General features: G+C 36.7%; 1 protein-coding gene across 1 annotated transcript in view; it reads right to left on the bottom strand.

Moving 5' to 3' along the window:
• Nucleotides 1-18,658, bottom strand: part of MEI4 (meiotic double-stranded break formation protein 4) — a 195,328-nt gene that overhangs the window by 65,592 nt on the left and 111,078 nt on the right. The window contains exon 3 of the mRNA XM_021693619.1: nt 14,034-14,165. Within this exon, the coding sequence (XP_021549294.1) occupies nt 14,034-14,165 (132 nt within the window). The remainder of the gene's footprint in view (nt 1-14,033; nt 14,166-18,658) is intronic.

Here is an 18,658-nt window from a genome sequence, read left to right on the forward strand (position 1 = left end):
GATGGTTTCCTTCACTGTGCACAAGCTTTGTAGTTTGATGTGGTCTCACTGTTTTGTTTTGTTTTTTTTCTTTTGTTGACCTTGCATGAGGAGATATATCCAAAAGAAAATTACTCAGACTGATATCAAAGCATTTCTGCCTATATTTTCTTCTAGAAGTCTTACTGTTTCAGGTCTTTGTTTATGTCTTTAAAGCATTTTGAGCTTATTTTTTGTGTATGGTGTAAGAAAGTGGTCTAGTTTCATTATTTTGCATGTAGCTGTCCATTTTTCTCAGCACCACTTATTAAAAAGACTATCTTTTCCCCATTGTATATTCTTGTTTCCTTTGTGGTAGATTAACTGATCTAAACTGGGTTTATTTCTGGGCTCTTTATCTTATTCCATTGATTTACGTGTCACTTTTTAGACAAGTGCTGTAACTAGTTTGATTATTATAGCTTTGTTGGTACAGTTTGAAATTTGGGAGTGTGATACTTTTCTCAAGTACTTTCTCAAGACTGCTTTGGTTATTTGGGGTCTTTTGTGGTTCCATACAAATTTTATGATGATTTATTCTAGTTCTGTGAAAATTTTCATTGGAATTCTGACAGGGATTCCACTGAATCTATAAATTGCTTTGAGTAGTATGGATATGTTAACAATATTAGTTCTTTTAATCTATGAACACAATATATCTTTCCATTTATTTGTGTCATGTTCAATTTCTTTCATCAGTGTCTTGCAGTTTTCAGAATACAGGTCTTTTGGTTAAATTTACACCTAGATATTTTAATCATTTTGATGCAATTTTAAGTGGGTTTTTTTGATTAATTTCTCTGATAGTTCATTATTATAATTATTATTATATAGAAACACAACAGATTTTTGTTTATTGATTTTGTATCCTACAATTTTACGGAATTCATTTATTACGTCTAATAGTTTTTTGGTGGAGTCTTTAGGGTTTTCTCTGCACAGTATGTCATCTGCAAATAGTGACAGTTTTACTTCTTCATCTCTAGTCTGGATGTCTTTTATTTCTATTCTTGCCTAATTGCTATAGCTACAACTTTATACTATGTTGAATAAAAGTGGAGAATAGGCATCCTTGTCTTGTTCCTGATCTTAAAAAAATAGCTCTCAGCTTTTGACCATGGAGTATGCTAACTGTGGGTTTGTCAAATATGGCCTCTATTATGTTGCAATGCATTCCTTCTGTACCCACTTCATTGAAAGTTTTTAATCAGAAATGATGATGAATTTTGCCTTTTGTGCATTGAGATGACAGAATTTTTATACATTGTTTTGCTAATGTGGTGTATCACATTGATTGATTTGTGAATGTTAAACCAATCTTGTATCCCTGGAATGAATTCCAGTTGGCATGAAGTATGACACTTTTAATGTATTGTTGAGTTTGGTTTGCTAACATTTTGTTGAGGATTTTGCATCTATGCTCATTAGTGATACGGCCTATAATTTTCATTTCTGTAATGTCTTTGTGGTTTTGGTATCAGGGTAATGCTGGCCGCATAAAATGAGTTTAGAAGTGTTTCATCTTCCTCAATTTTTATAATAATGTGAGAATATCTATAAACTCTTCTTTTTAAGACTTTATTTTTGTGAGAGAGAGAAAGAGAGATAGCATGAGTGGGGGGGGGGGCTCAGAGGGAGAAGCAGACTCCCCATACCACAGGGAGCCCAATGTAGGACTTGACCCCAGGGCCCCGGGATCATGACCTGAGCCAAAGGCAGACGCTTAACCAAATGAGCCACCCAGGTGCTCAGCTATTCTTTAAATCTTTGGTAGAATTCACCTGAGAGACATCTCTTCTTGGACTTCTGTTCATTGGGATTTTTTTTCCTGAATCAGTTTCATTACTAGTAATTGGTCTGTTCAGATAGTCTATTTCTTCATGATTTACTTTTGGAAGATTATATGTTTCTAGGAATTTAGTAATTTCTTCCAGTTTGTATAAATTGTTGGTGTATAATTGTTCATAGTATTATCTTATGACCATTTGTATTTCTGTGGTATTGGTTATAATTTCTTTTATTTGATTTTGTTTAGTTGACCTCTCTCTCTCTTTTTTCTTGATGAACCTGAGTTAAGGTTTGTCAGTTTTATCTTTTAAAAAACCCAGCTCTTAGTTTCATTGATCTTTTCTCGTATGGTTTTGTTATTTTTTGGTCTCTATTTCACTTATTTCAACTTTTATCTTTATTATTTCCCTCCTTCTACTATGGGCATTTTGTTCTTTTCCTAGTTCCTTTAACTATAAAGTTAGATTTTTATTTGAGACGTTTTTTGTTTCTTGAGGTGGGCCTGTATCCTTAGGCCTGTATGCCTCCTAAAACTGCTTTTCCTGTATCCCAGATATTGTAGAATATTGTGTTACCATTTTTTGTCTCTATGTATTTTTTAAATTTTCTCTTAAATTCTTCATACACACATTGTTTAGTAGCATGTTGTTTAGCCTCCACATGTGTGTTTTTTTCCACTTTTTTTCTTATAATTGATTTCTAGTTTCATAATGCAGTAAAAAAAGATGTTTGATACGATTTCAGTCTTCTTAGATTTATTAAGACTTGTTTTGTGGCCTAACATGTGACCTGTCCTAGAGAATGTTCCATGAACACTTGAAAAGAATGTGTTTTGGATAGAATGTTCTGTATACGTCTGTTAAGTCCAACCGTCCTAATCTATGATTTAAAGCTACTGTTTCCTTATTGATTTTCTGTCTGGATGATCTATCCATCGAAGTAAGTGGGGTCTTAAACTCCCCTATTATTTTCTTACTAAGAATTTCTCCCTTTACATTTCTTAATACTTAGTTTATATATTTAGTGCTCCTATATTGAGAGCATGGATATTCACAATTATTATATTCCCTTTTTGGATTGACCCTTCCATCATTATGCAATGACCTTGTTTGTCATTTGTTAAAATCTTTGTTTTAAACTCTATTTTATCTAAGTATTGCTGTCCCACATTTTTTTTCCTTTGCATATTATTGCTTACATGCATTTTATTTGAATTTTTCAGAGTTGCTATTGTGCTGGGTTATATCTCCAAACAAAAAAATGGATCAAAGGTCCAAAAATTTTGGTTGAAGCATAAAAATTAAGATAAAAAAAGTAAATTGTTGCAACTTAAAATGTCATCAAAGTCAATACTGAATGAGACTCCAGTGCACATTTATTTATTTTTAAATTTATACAGATGGAGTTTATTATGTCTAGTTTTCTTTTTTTTTATTATGTTATGTTAGTCACCATACAGTACATCATTACTTTTTGATGTAGTATTCCATGATTCACTGTTTGCATAAAACACCCAGTGGTCTATGCAATACATGCCCTCCTTAATACCCACCACTGGGCTAACCTATCCCCCCACCTCCTCCCATCTAAAAGCCTCAGTTTGTTTCTTGGAGTCCGTAGTCTCTTATGCTTTGTCTCCCCCTCCAACTGCCGCTTGTCTTCATTTTTTCCTTCCTTCTCCTAATGTCCTCCATGCTCCTCTTTATGTTCCACAAATAAGTGAAACCATATGATAATTGACTTTCTCTGCTTGACTTATTGCACTTAGCATAATCTCCTCCAGTCCCATCCATGTTGATGTAAAAGTTGGGTATTCATCCTTTCTGATGGCTGAGTAATATTCCATTGTATATATGGACCACATCTTCTTTATCCATTCATCTGTTGAAGGGCATCTTGGCTCTTTCCACAGTTTGGCTATTGTGAACACTGCTGCTGTGAACATTGGGGTACATATGGCACTTCTTTTCACTACATCTGTATCTTTGGGGTAAGTACCCAGTAGTGCAATTGCTGGGTCGTAGGGTAGCTCTATTTTTAAATTTTTGAGGAACCTCCACACTGTTTTCCAAACTGGCTGTCCCAACTTGCATTCCCACCAACAGCGTAAGAGGGTTCCCCTTTCTCCACAACCTCTCCAACATTTGTTGTTTCTTGCCTTGTCAATTTTTGCCATTTTAACTGGTATAAGGTGGTATCTCAGTGTGGTTTTCATTTGAATTTCCCTGATGGCTAATGATGATGAACACTTTTTCATGTGTCTGTTAGCCATTTTTATGTCTTCTTTGGAGAAGTGTCTGCTCATGTCTTCTGTCCATTTTTTGACTTGATTATTTTTTTGGGTGTTGAGTTTGAGAAGTTCTTTATAGATCTTGGAAATCAGCCCTTTGTCTGTAGTGTCATTTGCAAATATCTTCTCATTCTGTGGGTTGCCTCTTTGTTTTGTTGACTGTTTCCTTTGCTGTGCAGAAGCTTTTTATCTTGACGAAGTCCCAAAAGTTCATTTTACTTTTGTTTCACTAGCCTTTGGAGATGTATCTTGAAAGAAGTTGCTGTGGCCGATGTCAAAGAGGTTACTGCCTATGTTCTCCTCTAGGATTTGGATGGATTCCTGTCTCACATTGAGGTCTTTCATCCATTCTGAGTTTATCTTTGTGTGTGGTGTAAGAGAATGGTCGAGTTTCATTCTTCTGTATATAGCTGTCCAATTTTCCCAGCACCATTTATTGAAGAGACTGTCTTTTTTCCATTGCATATTTTTTCCTGCTTTGTCGAAGATTATTTGGCTGTAGAGTTGAGGGTCCATTTCTGGGCTCTCTATTCTGTTCCATTGGTTTATGTGTTTGGTTTTTTTTGCCAGTACCAGGCTGTCTTGGTGATCACAGCTTTGTAATATAGCTTGAAATCGGGCAACATGATGCCCACAACTTTTTTTTTTCTTTTTCAACATTTCCTTGGCGATTCAGGGTCTTTTCTGATTCCATACAAATTTTAGGATTGTTTGTTCCAGCACTTTGAAAAATGCCATTGTATTTTGATCAGGATGCTGTTAAAGGTATAGATTGCTCTGGGCAGCATAGACATTTTAACAATGTTTATTCTTCCAATCCATGAGCATGGAATGTTTTTCCATCTTTTTGTGTCTTCTTCAATTTCTTTCATGAGGGTTCTGTAGTTCCTAGAGTATAGATCCTTTACCTCTTTGGTTAGGTTTATTCCGAGGTATTTTATGGTTTTTGGTGCTATTGTAAATGGAACTGATTCTCTAATTTCTCTTTCTACAGTTACATTGTTAGTGTATAAGAAAACAACTGATTTTTGTGCATTGATATAGTATCCTGCCACATTACTGAATTGCTGTATGAGTTCTAGTAATTTGGGGGTGGAGTCTTTTGGGTTTTACACATAAAGTATCATGTCCTCTGTGAAGAGAAAGAATGTGACTTCTTCTTTGCTAATTTGAATAACTTTTATTTCTTTCAGTTCTCTGATTGCTGTTGCTAGGACTTTTAGTACTATGTTGAACAATAGTGGTGAGAGTGGGCATCCTTGTTATGTTCCTGATCTTAAGGGAAAGGTTCTCAGCTTTTCCCCATTGAGAATGATATTCGCTCTGGGTTTTTCATAGATGGATTTTATAAAATTGAGGAATGTTCCCTCTATCCCTATACTCTGAAGAGTTTTAATCAGGAAAGGATGCTGTATTTTGTCAAATACTTTTCCTGCATCAACTGAGAGGACCATATGGTTCTTCTCTCTCCTCTTATTAATGTGTTCTGTCACACTGATTGATTTGCAAATGTTGAACCACCCTTGCATCCCAGGGATAAATCCCACTTGGTCATGGTGGATGATCCTTTTAATGTACTGTTGGATCCTATTAGCTAAAATTTTGTTGAGAATTTTGGCATCCATATTTATCAGGGATAGTGGTCTGAAATTCTCCTTTTTGATGGGGTCTTTGCCTGGTTTGGGGATCAAGGTAATGCTGGCCTCATAGAATGAGTCTGGGAGCTTTCCTTCTGGTCTATTTTTTGAAACAGCTTCAGGAGAATAGGTATTATTTCTTCTTTGAATGTTTGGTAGAATTCCCCAGGGAATCCATCAGGCCCTGCACTCTTGTTTTTTGGTAGGTTTTTGATCACTGCTTCAATCTCATTATTGGTTATTGGTCTATTCAGGTTGTTAATTTCTTCCTGTTTCAGTCTTAGTAGTTTATAGGTTTCCAGGAAGGCATCCATTTCTTCCAGGTTGCTCAATTTATTGGCATATAGTTTTGATAATAAATCTAATAATTGTTTCTAGTTCCTTGGTGTTAGTCATGATCTCTCCCCTTTCATTCATAATTTTATTAATTTGGGTCCTTTCTCTTTTCTTTTGGATAAGTCTGGCCAGTGGTTTATCGATCTTACTAATTCTTTCAAAGAACCAGCTTCTAGTTTCGTTGATCTGATCTACTGTGTTTCTGGTTTCTAATTCATTGATCTCTGCTCTAATCTTAACTATTTCTCTTCTAATGCGTGGCTTATGCATTGTTTGTTGTTTTTTCTCTAGTTCTTTGTGGTGTAAAGTTAGTTGGTGAATTAGGGATTTTTCTATTTTTTTGAGTGAGGCTTTGATGGCTATGTATTTCCCCCTTAGGACTGCCTTTGTGGTATCCCATATGTTTTGGACTGATGTGTTTTCATTCTCACTGGTTTCCATGAATTGTTTAGGTTCTTCTTTGATTTCCTGGTTGACCTAAACATTCTTGAGCAGACTGGTCTTTAGCTTCCAAGTGTTTGAATTTCTTCCAAATTTATTCTTGTGATTGAGTTCCAGTTTTAAAGCATTATAGTCTGAGAATATGCAGAGAATAATCTCAATCTTTTGGTATCGGTTGAGACCTGATTTGTGACCCAGTATGTGGTCTATTCTGGAGAAAGTTCCATGTGTGCTCGAGAAGAATGAGTATTCTGTTGTTTTAGGGTGGAATGTTCTGTATATATTTATGAGGTTCATCTGGTCCAGTGTGTCATTCAAAGCTCTGGTTTCTTTGTTGATTTTCTGGTGAGATGATCTGTCTATTGCTGAGAGTAGAGTATTGAGGTCTCCTACAATTAGCGTATTGTTATCAACATGACTCCTTATTTTGGTTAACAGTTGGCTTATGTAGATGGCTGCTCCCATGTTGAGGGTGTAGATATTTACAATTGTTAAATCTTCTTGTTGGATAGACCCTTTAAGAATGATATAATGTCCTTCTATGTCTTTAACTACAGTCTTTAGCTTAAAATTTAATTTGTCTGATACGAGAATTGCTACCCCAGCTTTCTTTTGAGGTCCGTTGGCATGAAAGATGGATCCCCATCCCTTCACTTTCAGTCTGGATGTATCTTTAGGTTCAAAATGAGTCTCTTGTATACAGCATATGGATGGGACCTGTCTTTTTATCCAATCTGCAACCCTGTGCTGTTTTATGGGAGTGTTTAGGCTGTTCACGTTGAGAGTGATTATTGAAAGTTGATTTTATTATCATCATGTTGCCTGTGCAGTCCTTGTTTCTATAGATTGTCTCTGTAAATTTCTGTTCTATATCACTCTTGGGGTCTTTCACATTTTATAGAACCCCCCTTAATATTTCTTGCAGGACCCGCTTAGGGGTCACATATTCTTTCAGTTTATGCCAGTCCTGGAAGCTCTGCATCTCTCCATCCATTCTAAACGACAGCCTTGCTGTATAAAGTATTCTCAGCTGCATGTTCTTCTCATTTAGTACCCTGAATATGTCTTGCCAGCGCTTTGTGGCTTGCGAGTTCTCTGTGGATAACTCTGACATTATTCTGATGTTCCTCCCTCTGTACATAAGGAATCTCTTCCCCCTAACTGCCCTTAAGATGGTTTTCTTGGTTCTAAGACTTGCGAGTTTTACTATTACATGCTGGGGCATTTGTCTGTTCTGCTTGATATTGGAAGGGGTCCTCTCTGCCTCTAGGACATGAATGCTTGTTTCATTCCCCAGAAGTTCTCAGCTACAATTTGCTCAAATATTTCTTCTAGTCCTCTCTCTCTCTCTCTCTCTCCACCCTCTTAGGGATCCCAATAATTCTGACATTGGACCGTTTCATGGTGGCACTTATTTCTCTAATTCTGTTTTCATGGATTTTAAGCTGTTTCTTTTAGGCTTCCTCCTGTTCCTTCTTTTCTATCAGTTTGTCTTCTAGATCACTAATTTGTTCTTCTGCCTCATTTACCCTAGCTGTTAAAGTATCTAGATTAGATTGGATCTCATTGACAGCATTTTTAAATTCTGCCAGATCAGCTCTCATTTCTGCCCTTAGAGACTCTATGTTGCCATTAATTGTTTTCTCCATTCTAGCTATTGTCTTCATAACTGTTACCGTGAAGTCTATTTCTGACATCTTGCTTATATCTATATCCATTTGTTAATCTGTGTCAGAAGTCACAGTCTCTTGATTCTTTCCTCTTTTTGGGGTTCCTCCTCTTAGTCATTCTGTTGAGGGGTGGTTTAGAGAATGTACAGAGTCCATATTATTGACCACAACCCAAGCAAAATGCATCTGTTTTATAAGGACCTTAGGGTTGTTGGCCTCTTGTTCTTCCCGCCTGCATTCTGGGGGAGGGGCCTGCCGCACTGTTACTCAGGCAACACTGTTTTGGCAGAGTTTCCCTGCCCCCTGTGGGGGGGGATGGGCTCAGTGAAAACAGTTTTTTGGGGGCTTTTTCTCTCTGGCGGCTTTCCATGTCTCTTCCAAGAGTCAGAGCCGAAGCGACCGTTTCCAAACCTCTGCCTCAGAACAGAGATCTCAGTCTGTTCTTCAGTGAGCTCTCTAGGCCACACTGTCTCCATTTCTGTCTGTGCTGCTAAAACCACAGCGTCCTGGGTTGTGCACCCCTCAGCAGCGCTCCCACCCCGCACTTCCAGGTCTAGGCACGCTTCTGCCCTTTGTGCTTCTAAAACCGCCAGCTACCCCCAGTTCACGCAGGCGCCCCTGCAGCTTCAGGTTTCAGTCTGGGGGCTGCCCTAAAGTGCTTTCCCCGTTGCTACCAGTCTTCAAGTCTGTGCCCGGTCCCCAGCATGGGGGGCTTTTGCGCTGTGTTATTTCACCTTCCCAGCTCAAGCGCTTATGGCAGCTCCCTCACCCTTCCGTTTATCTTCTGATATCTGCCTGCGGAATCACAGCTCCCCGCTTCATACCTGGAAACCAACCGCCCAAGATATTCTGTTTGTAGAGATCCAGATATATCTTCTTACATTTCAGGCTGATTTAGTGGGTTTTCAGAGTGGTCTGGTAGATAACCAGCTCAATTCTGGGGACTGGTTGAAATAAGGTCCCCAACTCCTCTGCCATCATTTTTTTCCTGCCCCAGATTTTTTTTAATGTCCATTTGCATGGAATATCTTTTCTGTTCCTACACTTTTAGTCTATATGTGTCTTTGTCTCTGAGGTTAGTCTTTTTTAGGAAGCATATAGATGGATCTTTTTTTTTTTTTCTTTATCCGTTCAGTCATCTTATGTCGTTTTATTGGAGCATGTAGTTCATTTACATTTAACCTAATTATTAATAGGTATATACTTATTGCCATTCTCTTAATTGTTTTCTAGGTGTTTTTGTAGTTCTGTTTCTTCTCTTGTTCTCTTTCCTTGTGATTTGATGGTTATTTTTTAGTGTTATGTTGGGATTCCTTTCTCTTTATTTTTTGTGTATCTATTACAGGTTTTTGGTTTGTGGTTACCATAAGGTTCATATAGAACATCCTAAGTATTCTGCAGTGTATTTTAAGTTTATGGTAACTTAACTTTGAACACACTTTGTAAAAGCACTACATTTTTTACTCCCTCCCCATATTTTATACATTTGACATGATATTTTACATCTTTTTATTTTGTGTATCCCTTACCTAATTATTATAGATATACCTAACTTAACTATCTTTTAACATTCATACTAGCTTTATAAGTGTTTGGTTTACTACCTTTACCATATGTTTGCTTTTAGCAGTGAATATTTTTATTTCATAATTTTCTTCCTTCTTCTTATGGCCTCTTTTCCACTTAAAGAAGTCCCTTTAACATTTATTATAAGGTTGGTTTACTGAAAATGAACTCCTTTAACTTTTGTTTGAGAAACTATTTGTTTCCTTCAATTCTGAATGATAGCCTTGCTGGGTGAAGTATTCTTGATTGTAGTGTATTTCCTTTCAGCACTTTGAATATATCACGCCACTGTCGTCTGTAAAATTTCTCCTGAAAAATCAGCTGACAGTCTTATGGTATTTCCTTGTATGTAACTAGTTGCTTTTCTCTTGCTACATTTAATGTTTTATCTTTAATTTTTGACATTTTAATTATTTATGTCTTAGTGTAGACCTCTTTGACTTCATCTTTATTGGGGCTCTCTGCTTCCTCGATCTGGTTATCTGTTTCCTTCCACAGATTTGGGAAGTTTTCAGCTATTATTTCTTCAAATAATTTTCTTGGCCCCTTCTTTCTCTTTTCTTCTGAAATCCCTATAATGTGAGTGTTATACATTTGATGATGTTCCAGAAGTCCCTTAACCTATCCTCATATTTAAAATTCTCTTTGGATGGCTTCCACTACCCTTTCAGATTGTTCATCCATTCTTTTGCATCATCTAATCTGCTGTTGATTCTCTCTAGTGCATTTTTCATTTCAGTTATTGCATTTTTTCAGCTCTGATTGGTTCCTTTTTATACTATCTCTTTTTTGAAGCTCTCACTGTGTTTATCCCTTCTTCTCCTGAGTTCAGTGAGTACCCTTATGACCATTACTTTGAACTCTTTATCATGTAGATTGCTTATCTCCATTTTACTTAGTTCTTTTGCTGAGGTTTTATCTTGTTCTTTCATTTGGAACATATTCTTCTGTTTCCTCATTTTGCCTGACTCTCTACACTTGTTTCTGTGTTTTAGGTAGGTCAGCTACATTTCATGGTTTTGAAGGTAATGGGCTGATGTTGAAGGCATTTTGTGGGGTACAGGAATGCAATACCTCCTTCTCATCAGACCCAGGCACTCCAGGGTTGTCCCTTGTGTAAACTGTGTGCGGCCCCCAGTTGTTGGCTGAGAGTACTAGCTGCAGCTGCTGTGGGTATGCTGGTGGGTGGGTTTAATCCCCGGTGTGGTTGGCTGGGAGGCCTGGTGGCAACTGTTGTTGATGTGCTGCTGGGTAGGGCTCTTCCCTCTGTATCTGGGGCAGAAGTTGCTTTGGAGGAGTCCTGGACCTAGCCAGACTGCCCACCATGTATGGCAGGGTGGGAGCCACTTTGGAAGGGCACCTGGCAAGGTAGGTGGGTTTGCACAGGGCAGCCACAGAACACCTGAGTGGATCACCCAGTGCTGTCAAGGTAGATGAAGAGTGTTCAGAACTAGCATGAGCTAACTAGGCTGAAGGAGGATAAGAAAAATGGTGCCTGTCAGCACTTTTGTTCCCAGAGAAAGTTCCTATAGATCCCTGCCCTTCCAGCACTTGCCCTAAAAGTAGTCAGTAAATCTCCTTCACGTATGGCCCAGGTGTTTTCAAACTGCTGCCTCTATGCTGGATCCCAGAGTGAGTGAGATTGTGCTCAGGCCATGAAGAACAATGTCAGTTTCCTATAGCTCTCTTGCTCTCCTGAAGCTAAGCCCTACTGATTTTCAAAGATCTTGGAGTTAAGCCCTACTTTCAAAGCCAGATATTATGGGGCCTTACCTTCTTGGTGCATATCCTTGAAGGGAGGAGGTGGTCAATGTGGGCTTGAACCTCTCACCTTCAGGGAAGACCTCCACACCCGTGATATCTCTTTCATTTGTGGGTTGCCATGCTGGAGGTTTTAGGTCCCAACCAAAATACCCCTTTTGATGTGGCTTTTTCTTTATATCTTTAGCTGTGTTAAAGTTGTTTTGATAGTCTTCATGTTCTTCTCAGAGAGAGATGCTCTATATGTAGTTGTAGTCTTGGTGTGTCCATGGGAGGAGGTAAACTCAGGATCTTCCTATCCTGCCATCTTGATCCCGTTCCTCTGCATTTGTTAAACTACATTTCCTATACTCTCTTGCTGCTAGGGTTATGAATAGAAAGTTGGTTTAGAAACAAATGCACTCACACAAACTTTGTAGTTCAAACTGAATCACATAGTGAGACAGGTACAGCACAGGGCACACCTTTGTCTGTTGTACATTGTGGCAGGACTGTTTTCTGGAACTGGTGATTCAGCAGAAAGCTTCCTATTCATGATGATAAAGGCAGCAAATCCTCTGGTAGCCAAATTCTGCTGTATGATTATGGGAGTCGTTCATGAAAGTACAGCCTGAGCCCTCTCAACAATCCATAGCTACTTATGCATCCTTTCTGCTTAAAATGGCTGGAGTGAATGTTGTTGTCTACTATAAGAATGCCAAGTAGTAGTTTCCATATCTTTGTCTTTAAACAACTATATTAATATCTCGATTGGGAAAATTCATGTAAAGCATATTAATGCATTATTACCTGCCAAAAAGTAGTTACTGTTGTGTTCTTCTTATTCTTATTCTCAAGTGATTTTACAATCAAAATACCTCTGTTTGAATTATGGCTTTAAAATATGTTCTTTCTGCAATTTTGGTCAAGTTGCTTAACCACTCTAAGGTTTGATTTCTTTATCTATATACTGGGTAAAAAGTACAACTACTTCATGGAGATTTGTGAAGATTAAATGAGAACATGTAAATAAAAATTTCTTGTCTGTACTTTGCTATTTTCCACACAAATAATCTGATTTGATCAAAGTCATTTCCCACATTGCATTCTGTTTTTAAATTCCATGACCTTACCTTGCTTTTTAGAATGCTGGGCACACATTTTATTTATTTTTTTTTAAGATTTATTTCTTTATTTTAGAAAGAGAGAATGCACACAAGTGGGGGCAGGGCAGAGGGAGAGAATCTTCAAGCAGACCCCCCCGCTGAGCACAGAGTCCCATGTAGGGCTCCATCTCATGACCCATGAGATCATGACCTGAGCTGACACCAGGAGTCGCATGCTTAACCGACTGAGCTACCCAGGTGCCCCTGGGCACACATTTTAAAAATTACACTCAATGCCTCTATATTCTGTTATCTTCTGTTTTTCAAATACATTTTTCAAGTTGTTTCTTATCCATGAAGTCCTTTCAGGGACCTGCAACCTACCTTGATCACTTCTTGATGTTGGAGCTCCTACAAACACCAAGTATTTTAGCACTTCACTGTTTCCCAAATGAATTTTTAGCTCCTTAACATCAGTAACAATTACTTTAAAAAAATCTCACAGAGCACTTAAGAGAGTTTACCATTTAGTAGTCCCTTGAAAAATTGCTGCCTAGATGATTTTTCATGTCATTCAGTGAATTCAATTAGATTATACATATTTTTGGAATATATTGTCAAATGTAGGCAACTTAGATATAAGTAATAGTTAAAAAGTATTTAAAATTATATACATAGTATTTTTTCTACTTAAATTTGTTCTTCTTTACCAAAACATATCTTCCTATCTCTGATTTCCTTTAATTGTGCTTAATTCTACCACAGAGACAGTAATAATATTACAACGGTTGACAAAGTGAACACATAATATACCAGGGTCAACATTAAAATAGGTTAATGACTTCAGTTTCTTAGACACGTTTATCAGCACTGATGTAAGAATCTGCACAGAGGAGAGGGCCTAGAGCATGAGTTTTCAACCTTGGCTGCACATTGGGATACCTGAAGAGCTTTAAAAGAATACCAATACCTGCATCTTAAACCCGGAGACCTCCATTTAATTGAACTAGCATATGGCTTCACAGCGGGATATTTAGAAGTTAACCAGATGATTCTCATGAGCAATTAGAAATGAAAACCACTGGTGAGAGGTTTTTTTTACATTTAGCATTGTCTCCCATTCACTTTTCTCTCACCATTTTGCTTTAGGAACACGCTGCCCAATTAGATTTAAGGCCATTCATCTAAGCATTCCTTGTCACCATTGGCACCTTTGGCATACACATATACATGTAAGCATGATAAGATGGTATTATTTTGGAAACTATTTTCTAAAAGTATCTTTATAATTTTAGTAGACAGTAACAGTATTCACATACTCTAGGGGATAAAAAGGTAATAACTAAAATATCAACCTGGCAAGAAGTGGAGAGAGGACAAAAAGAAAAGTCTGTAGCTGTATTAACTATAAATAAGAGTTACAGTTTCAGGCTATATGTACCTGATCGATGGTACCCAGAACATCACTGAAGCTGTTTACTTCTGATAAAAGCAGAGATATTATAGATTTTCTCAACAAGCTGCAACTTCCCAGGGTTACCAGACTCTGAGAAACATAATGCTGCACCTGAAACTAAAGATAAAAATGAATAGGTTTCCATTTTCTATCAAGTCAGGTCAAAATATATTTAGTGGGCAATTTCTAAGACTTTATTACTAAATCCATACTGTTAGAGGAGTACAAAAGGTGTCAGCATAATTCTGGATCATTCTTAAGCAAAATTATGAAATAGACAAATTATAACTATATAAGTTTTTAAAATTTTGTACAGGAGTTAATATTTTGAAATGTATGACAAAGTGCTGAAATGGAAGTTTTAGTTGAAGTATCAAAATAAATATATTTAGATTATAGACCATACATAGACTGAATAAAGAAGATAAGACTCTTAAGCCCTTACCCACTAGATATAAGTATAGGTATAGATATAGATAAATATAAAAGGTGAAAGAATGTAGTTTGAAGATGTCTTTTGGGATAGATATTGGTGCACTATGAATCCCACTTCCACATTGGAGACAGGTGGGAAGGACTTCTTTGTTCTCTATAAGTCAAAAGAGAGGCACTTTAGAGAGAGGAGAAAAAAATGTAGGACCCTAAATTTTCATCTAGAGGCAGGAAAAAGTACTCACCACTAAATAAATGTAAACGGACAATGGGAGACAATAAACTATATCCCATATAATTATTAGGAAAAAGGCCATTTCATTATTAATCACATTAAGGTGTGTATAACTCAAAGCTGGAACTTCATTAAACATGTCCCTTAATATATTTTGAAGAAAGGAGGCTTCAGAAGTATCCTGAAACAAAGAAATAGCACCTACCTTGTCATGTTCTATAGATTAAAATCGTATTGCGGAGACATTGCTTTTGTATATAAAATGTCTAAATGACAATGCTAAATAATGCCACATGAAAGTAGGAAATGTCACCTGTGTCCTTTAAGATAAAGACTTGACATAGGTATTTCTCAAATTGATATTTTAGTAATATACTTTAAAAGTTAATCAATGACAATAAAATAGTTAACAGATTATAGAGTTCAAAAGAAATTTCTATTATAAATCTGGATATGCATAACTAGTTCTTAATAATAGTTTTCTAAGTCAACTTGTCAACTCAGTTCTAAAACCACATCAATTTATTACCATAGGAAATCATAGTTATTTATCATTGTTGTTTCTCAATCATGTAACTGGCTAAGACTCACACTCTCTGTAATTCTAATACTCACACCCTCTGTATTTCTCCAGTGCCATTTTTTTTGCAGATTGTTTACATTTTTGTTTGTACCTTATCTAAGCTCTAAAAAAATTCCATTGGGTATTTCACTGATGTTCTTGTTGTTTCCCTCCTTTCTTAATATGTAAGTCTTTATGAGATAAAGAAAAAAATTCAAAGTGAAACAAAAGGTACTTTAGAGAGTGAGAATAAAATTATGAGGGTGGTCACAGGGTTAGGTTTGTAGACTCTGGAATCTAACACTGTCTGAGTCAAATCTTAGCTCCACTGCTTATTAACTTGTACTAGCAAGTTACTTAACTTTTTAGGTCTGAGCTTCCACATCTGCAAAATAATGATTGTGATGGCACCCACTTCAGTTGCTGTGCATATGAAGTTAGATAGTAAAAATGGTTACCATAGTGCCAGGCACCCAGTAAATGCTCAGTAAGTGTTACATGTTAACATAACGTAGGTTGATAATAGAAAAGCTTAAAGTTTACAGAAGTTTAATTCATTGAACCCTGAAAAGTTAAATACTAGAAATAAAATCTTTTTCTAGAGTTAATACAATCCTATTAGAAAACAGTGCTCAGAAGAAAAGTTCATCATAAAGACCTTTTCCATAACCTAGATAGGAATTGTTACAGTCTCCCCAATATGACTGAAGCTCATAAGAGAACAAAGACTAAGTATATAACTGTTAAGGTAATTTAAATTTTGTGAACATTTTTATAAAAATGGCTTCTATTCTTCCTTACATTTTAATTGACACTTGCCCTTTTGTAAATACAGTGGAACTTTTGAAAGAGGCTGGCTTGGAAGCCAGGGCTTACATAGGAGAGTCTACCGTAGTAAAAACATGGTTGAAAACAACACACATGCCATCTTTTTCTACTCTAGCACATCTTCCTGTATTGCAGGGACTGGAACCTAGGAACAATTTTCCCGAGATTCCTGTGCAGTTTGGATTTTGGATATTATTTGAGTTCTGCTAATCAGACCTGAGACCTTGATTTAGAAGTGCATTATGGAAGAAGAGAAGCAGGGCACACGACATGCATTCTGTTGGTGCAAACTGTGGCAGAGTTCCTTTATCCTGTAGCTGGTTTAGAGGCTCCCTACTTTTGCAAGTTCTTAATCCTGACAGAAGCAGTAGGATGCTACCTTGATGGCCCAGTGGTTTAGGAAGTCATTCCTATAAACTCAGCCTCCTCAAATACTTATATTATACACTCACCCAAACCAAATGTGTTTTGGTCTACATCTACATATTCCCCTGGAGGATTCACAGAGCCCAGTGCTGACATTTCAGTCTTGAAATATGCAGAGGTGGAAATTCTTACCACATGCCCAACACATTTGCCTATTTGACCTGTGTAGAAGACAGAAAGCTCTTGGAGAATGGCAGTGAATAAGCACAAACTTCATCAGGGGTGTTTCTAATTCACAATGATACTATTCCAGTTGTAGTTTCTTTCCTGGCTTCTGATATTTGTTAGGTCTTAATCTGGGAATTTTTTTTTTTATCCCAATAAGGATAAAAAGCAGTTTGCATTCACCTAGGAGTCATCATTATACTTTTTCTGTCCTATTTAAGACCATGTCAATTTGCTGGTTCTGTGTCATTATTTAGTTCATAGGACTCGGATCATCAAAACATTCCACAGGACATCATGCTGGTGTACTGTATCAATATCACACTTATATGGCAATGGTTTTAAAGGTCCTGGTAAAGTACATACATTAGAAGAAAGTAAACCCCAGGATTCAGGTACCTGATACACTTGGGACATTTCTGGGTCTGACGTATGTTGGAATACCCCTTCCAAAGTGAAACACAAGTTGCTTTAGTATGTATTTCCTATCACTAATAAAAATATATAATACTTGGTGGGCATTTGTGGATATCTGAGGCAACATATATTCATTTCAGTTTACCCCTTGGATGCACATGTTGAGTAAATCATGTCTATAAACTTTGAGAAGAGCCCAGAGTAGTATAAAGAGTTCTAGCAGGTCTAAGTTGAGGAAGAAGCAATTCTGCCACGTGGACCTTATGACCAATAATATCCAATGTTCTTGGAGCTAATCAGTAACTGTACGAAGCCTGTGGTTGAGCCTAATAAGAAAATCACAAAGGAGAACCCTTGGTTTGGGGAGAAAGTCAAACCCTTGTTTTGACATATACATATATATATGTATACATATACATGTGTATAAATATATATACACATATAAATATATAGTTATATATACATATAAATATTTATATTATATAGTTAGTATTTCTATAGGTATATATAGATATAATGTATATTTAATAAATATATTTATTTGTGTATATATAACTATATAAATATATTTTATATAACATGTATAATATATATTAAATATACAAATATATAATATAGTCATATATATACACACATATATATATACACACACACATATAAACACATAAACACACACACATATATAAAAAACACTATTTGGCCCTATTAGAGATTAAATGACTGTCTCATCATGGGACACCAAGTGATTATATGCCCAAAGCTGCTCATTTGAACAGTATTACCTAAAGTCAGGTATACACAGCAATACTCCGTCATCAAGTAGCTGTAATATATATACATTTGTGATCAAGCAGGAAATAAAAGAAGAAGCACTGCTTGAGCAGTTAGTTCCAACTAGAATACCACTCTTTTTAAGGTTGAATTATAGGAAAATTATGTTCTAAGCCAATAACCAATATATGATGCTCTTTCTCTGATAGCCAGAATGTTTGAATTCAGAAACCAAGGTATGAAAGAGACTGGGAACTCTCAATATTACATCTAATGATTCACTGCTAAAGTATTCTTCACACCCTGTGACACTGGATTCTGGTTTAGATGTCTAAATAAACAAGTAAAAATGGTTCCTACCAAAGGACCCAACAATTATTTCATGAACCGGAAATTGAGATTTCTATATGGACTTCTTTCACCACTCTGCCAGTGCTAAAAGGGGGTTCCTGTGTTGACTGGAGCAATTGATCTCTGATTGAGGAAAACAGGAATTTAAACCACAATGGCAGCAGAGAAGACTGTGTTTGGAAGCCAGGGGTTGCCTGATATTACTGTCCAACTAGTAATAACTAAATAGAATACTATAGCAAACTCATGAGATAAGACCACCCAAAGGCCAGATCCTTTAGGGATGAAACCGTGGGTTAATACAACTAATTGACCAAGGGAGAATGTAACTGGCAGTGGAGGAAGAAAGTCAATACAAATTGGACTTATAACCACTTATAACTGAATGCCATGAAGGGTTATTTTTTCTGTGTGTGTGTGTAT

Source organism: Neomonachus schauinslandi, chromosome 8, assembly GCF_002201575.2.
Source record: "Neomonachus schauinslandi chromosome 8, ASM220157v2, whole genome shotgun sequence".
In the NCBI taxonomy this organism is placed as follows: Eukaryota; Metazoa; Chordata; class Mammalia; order Carnivora; family Phocidae; genus Neomonachus; species Neomonachus schauinslandi.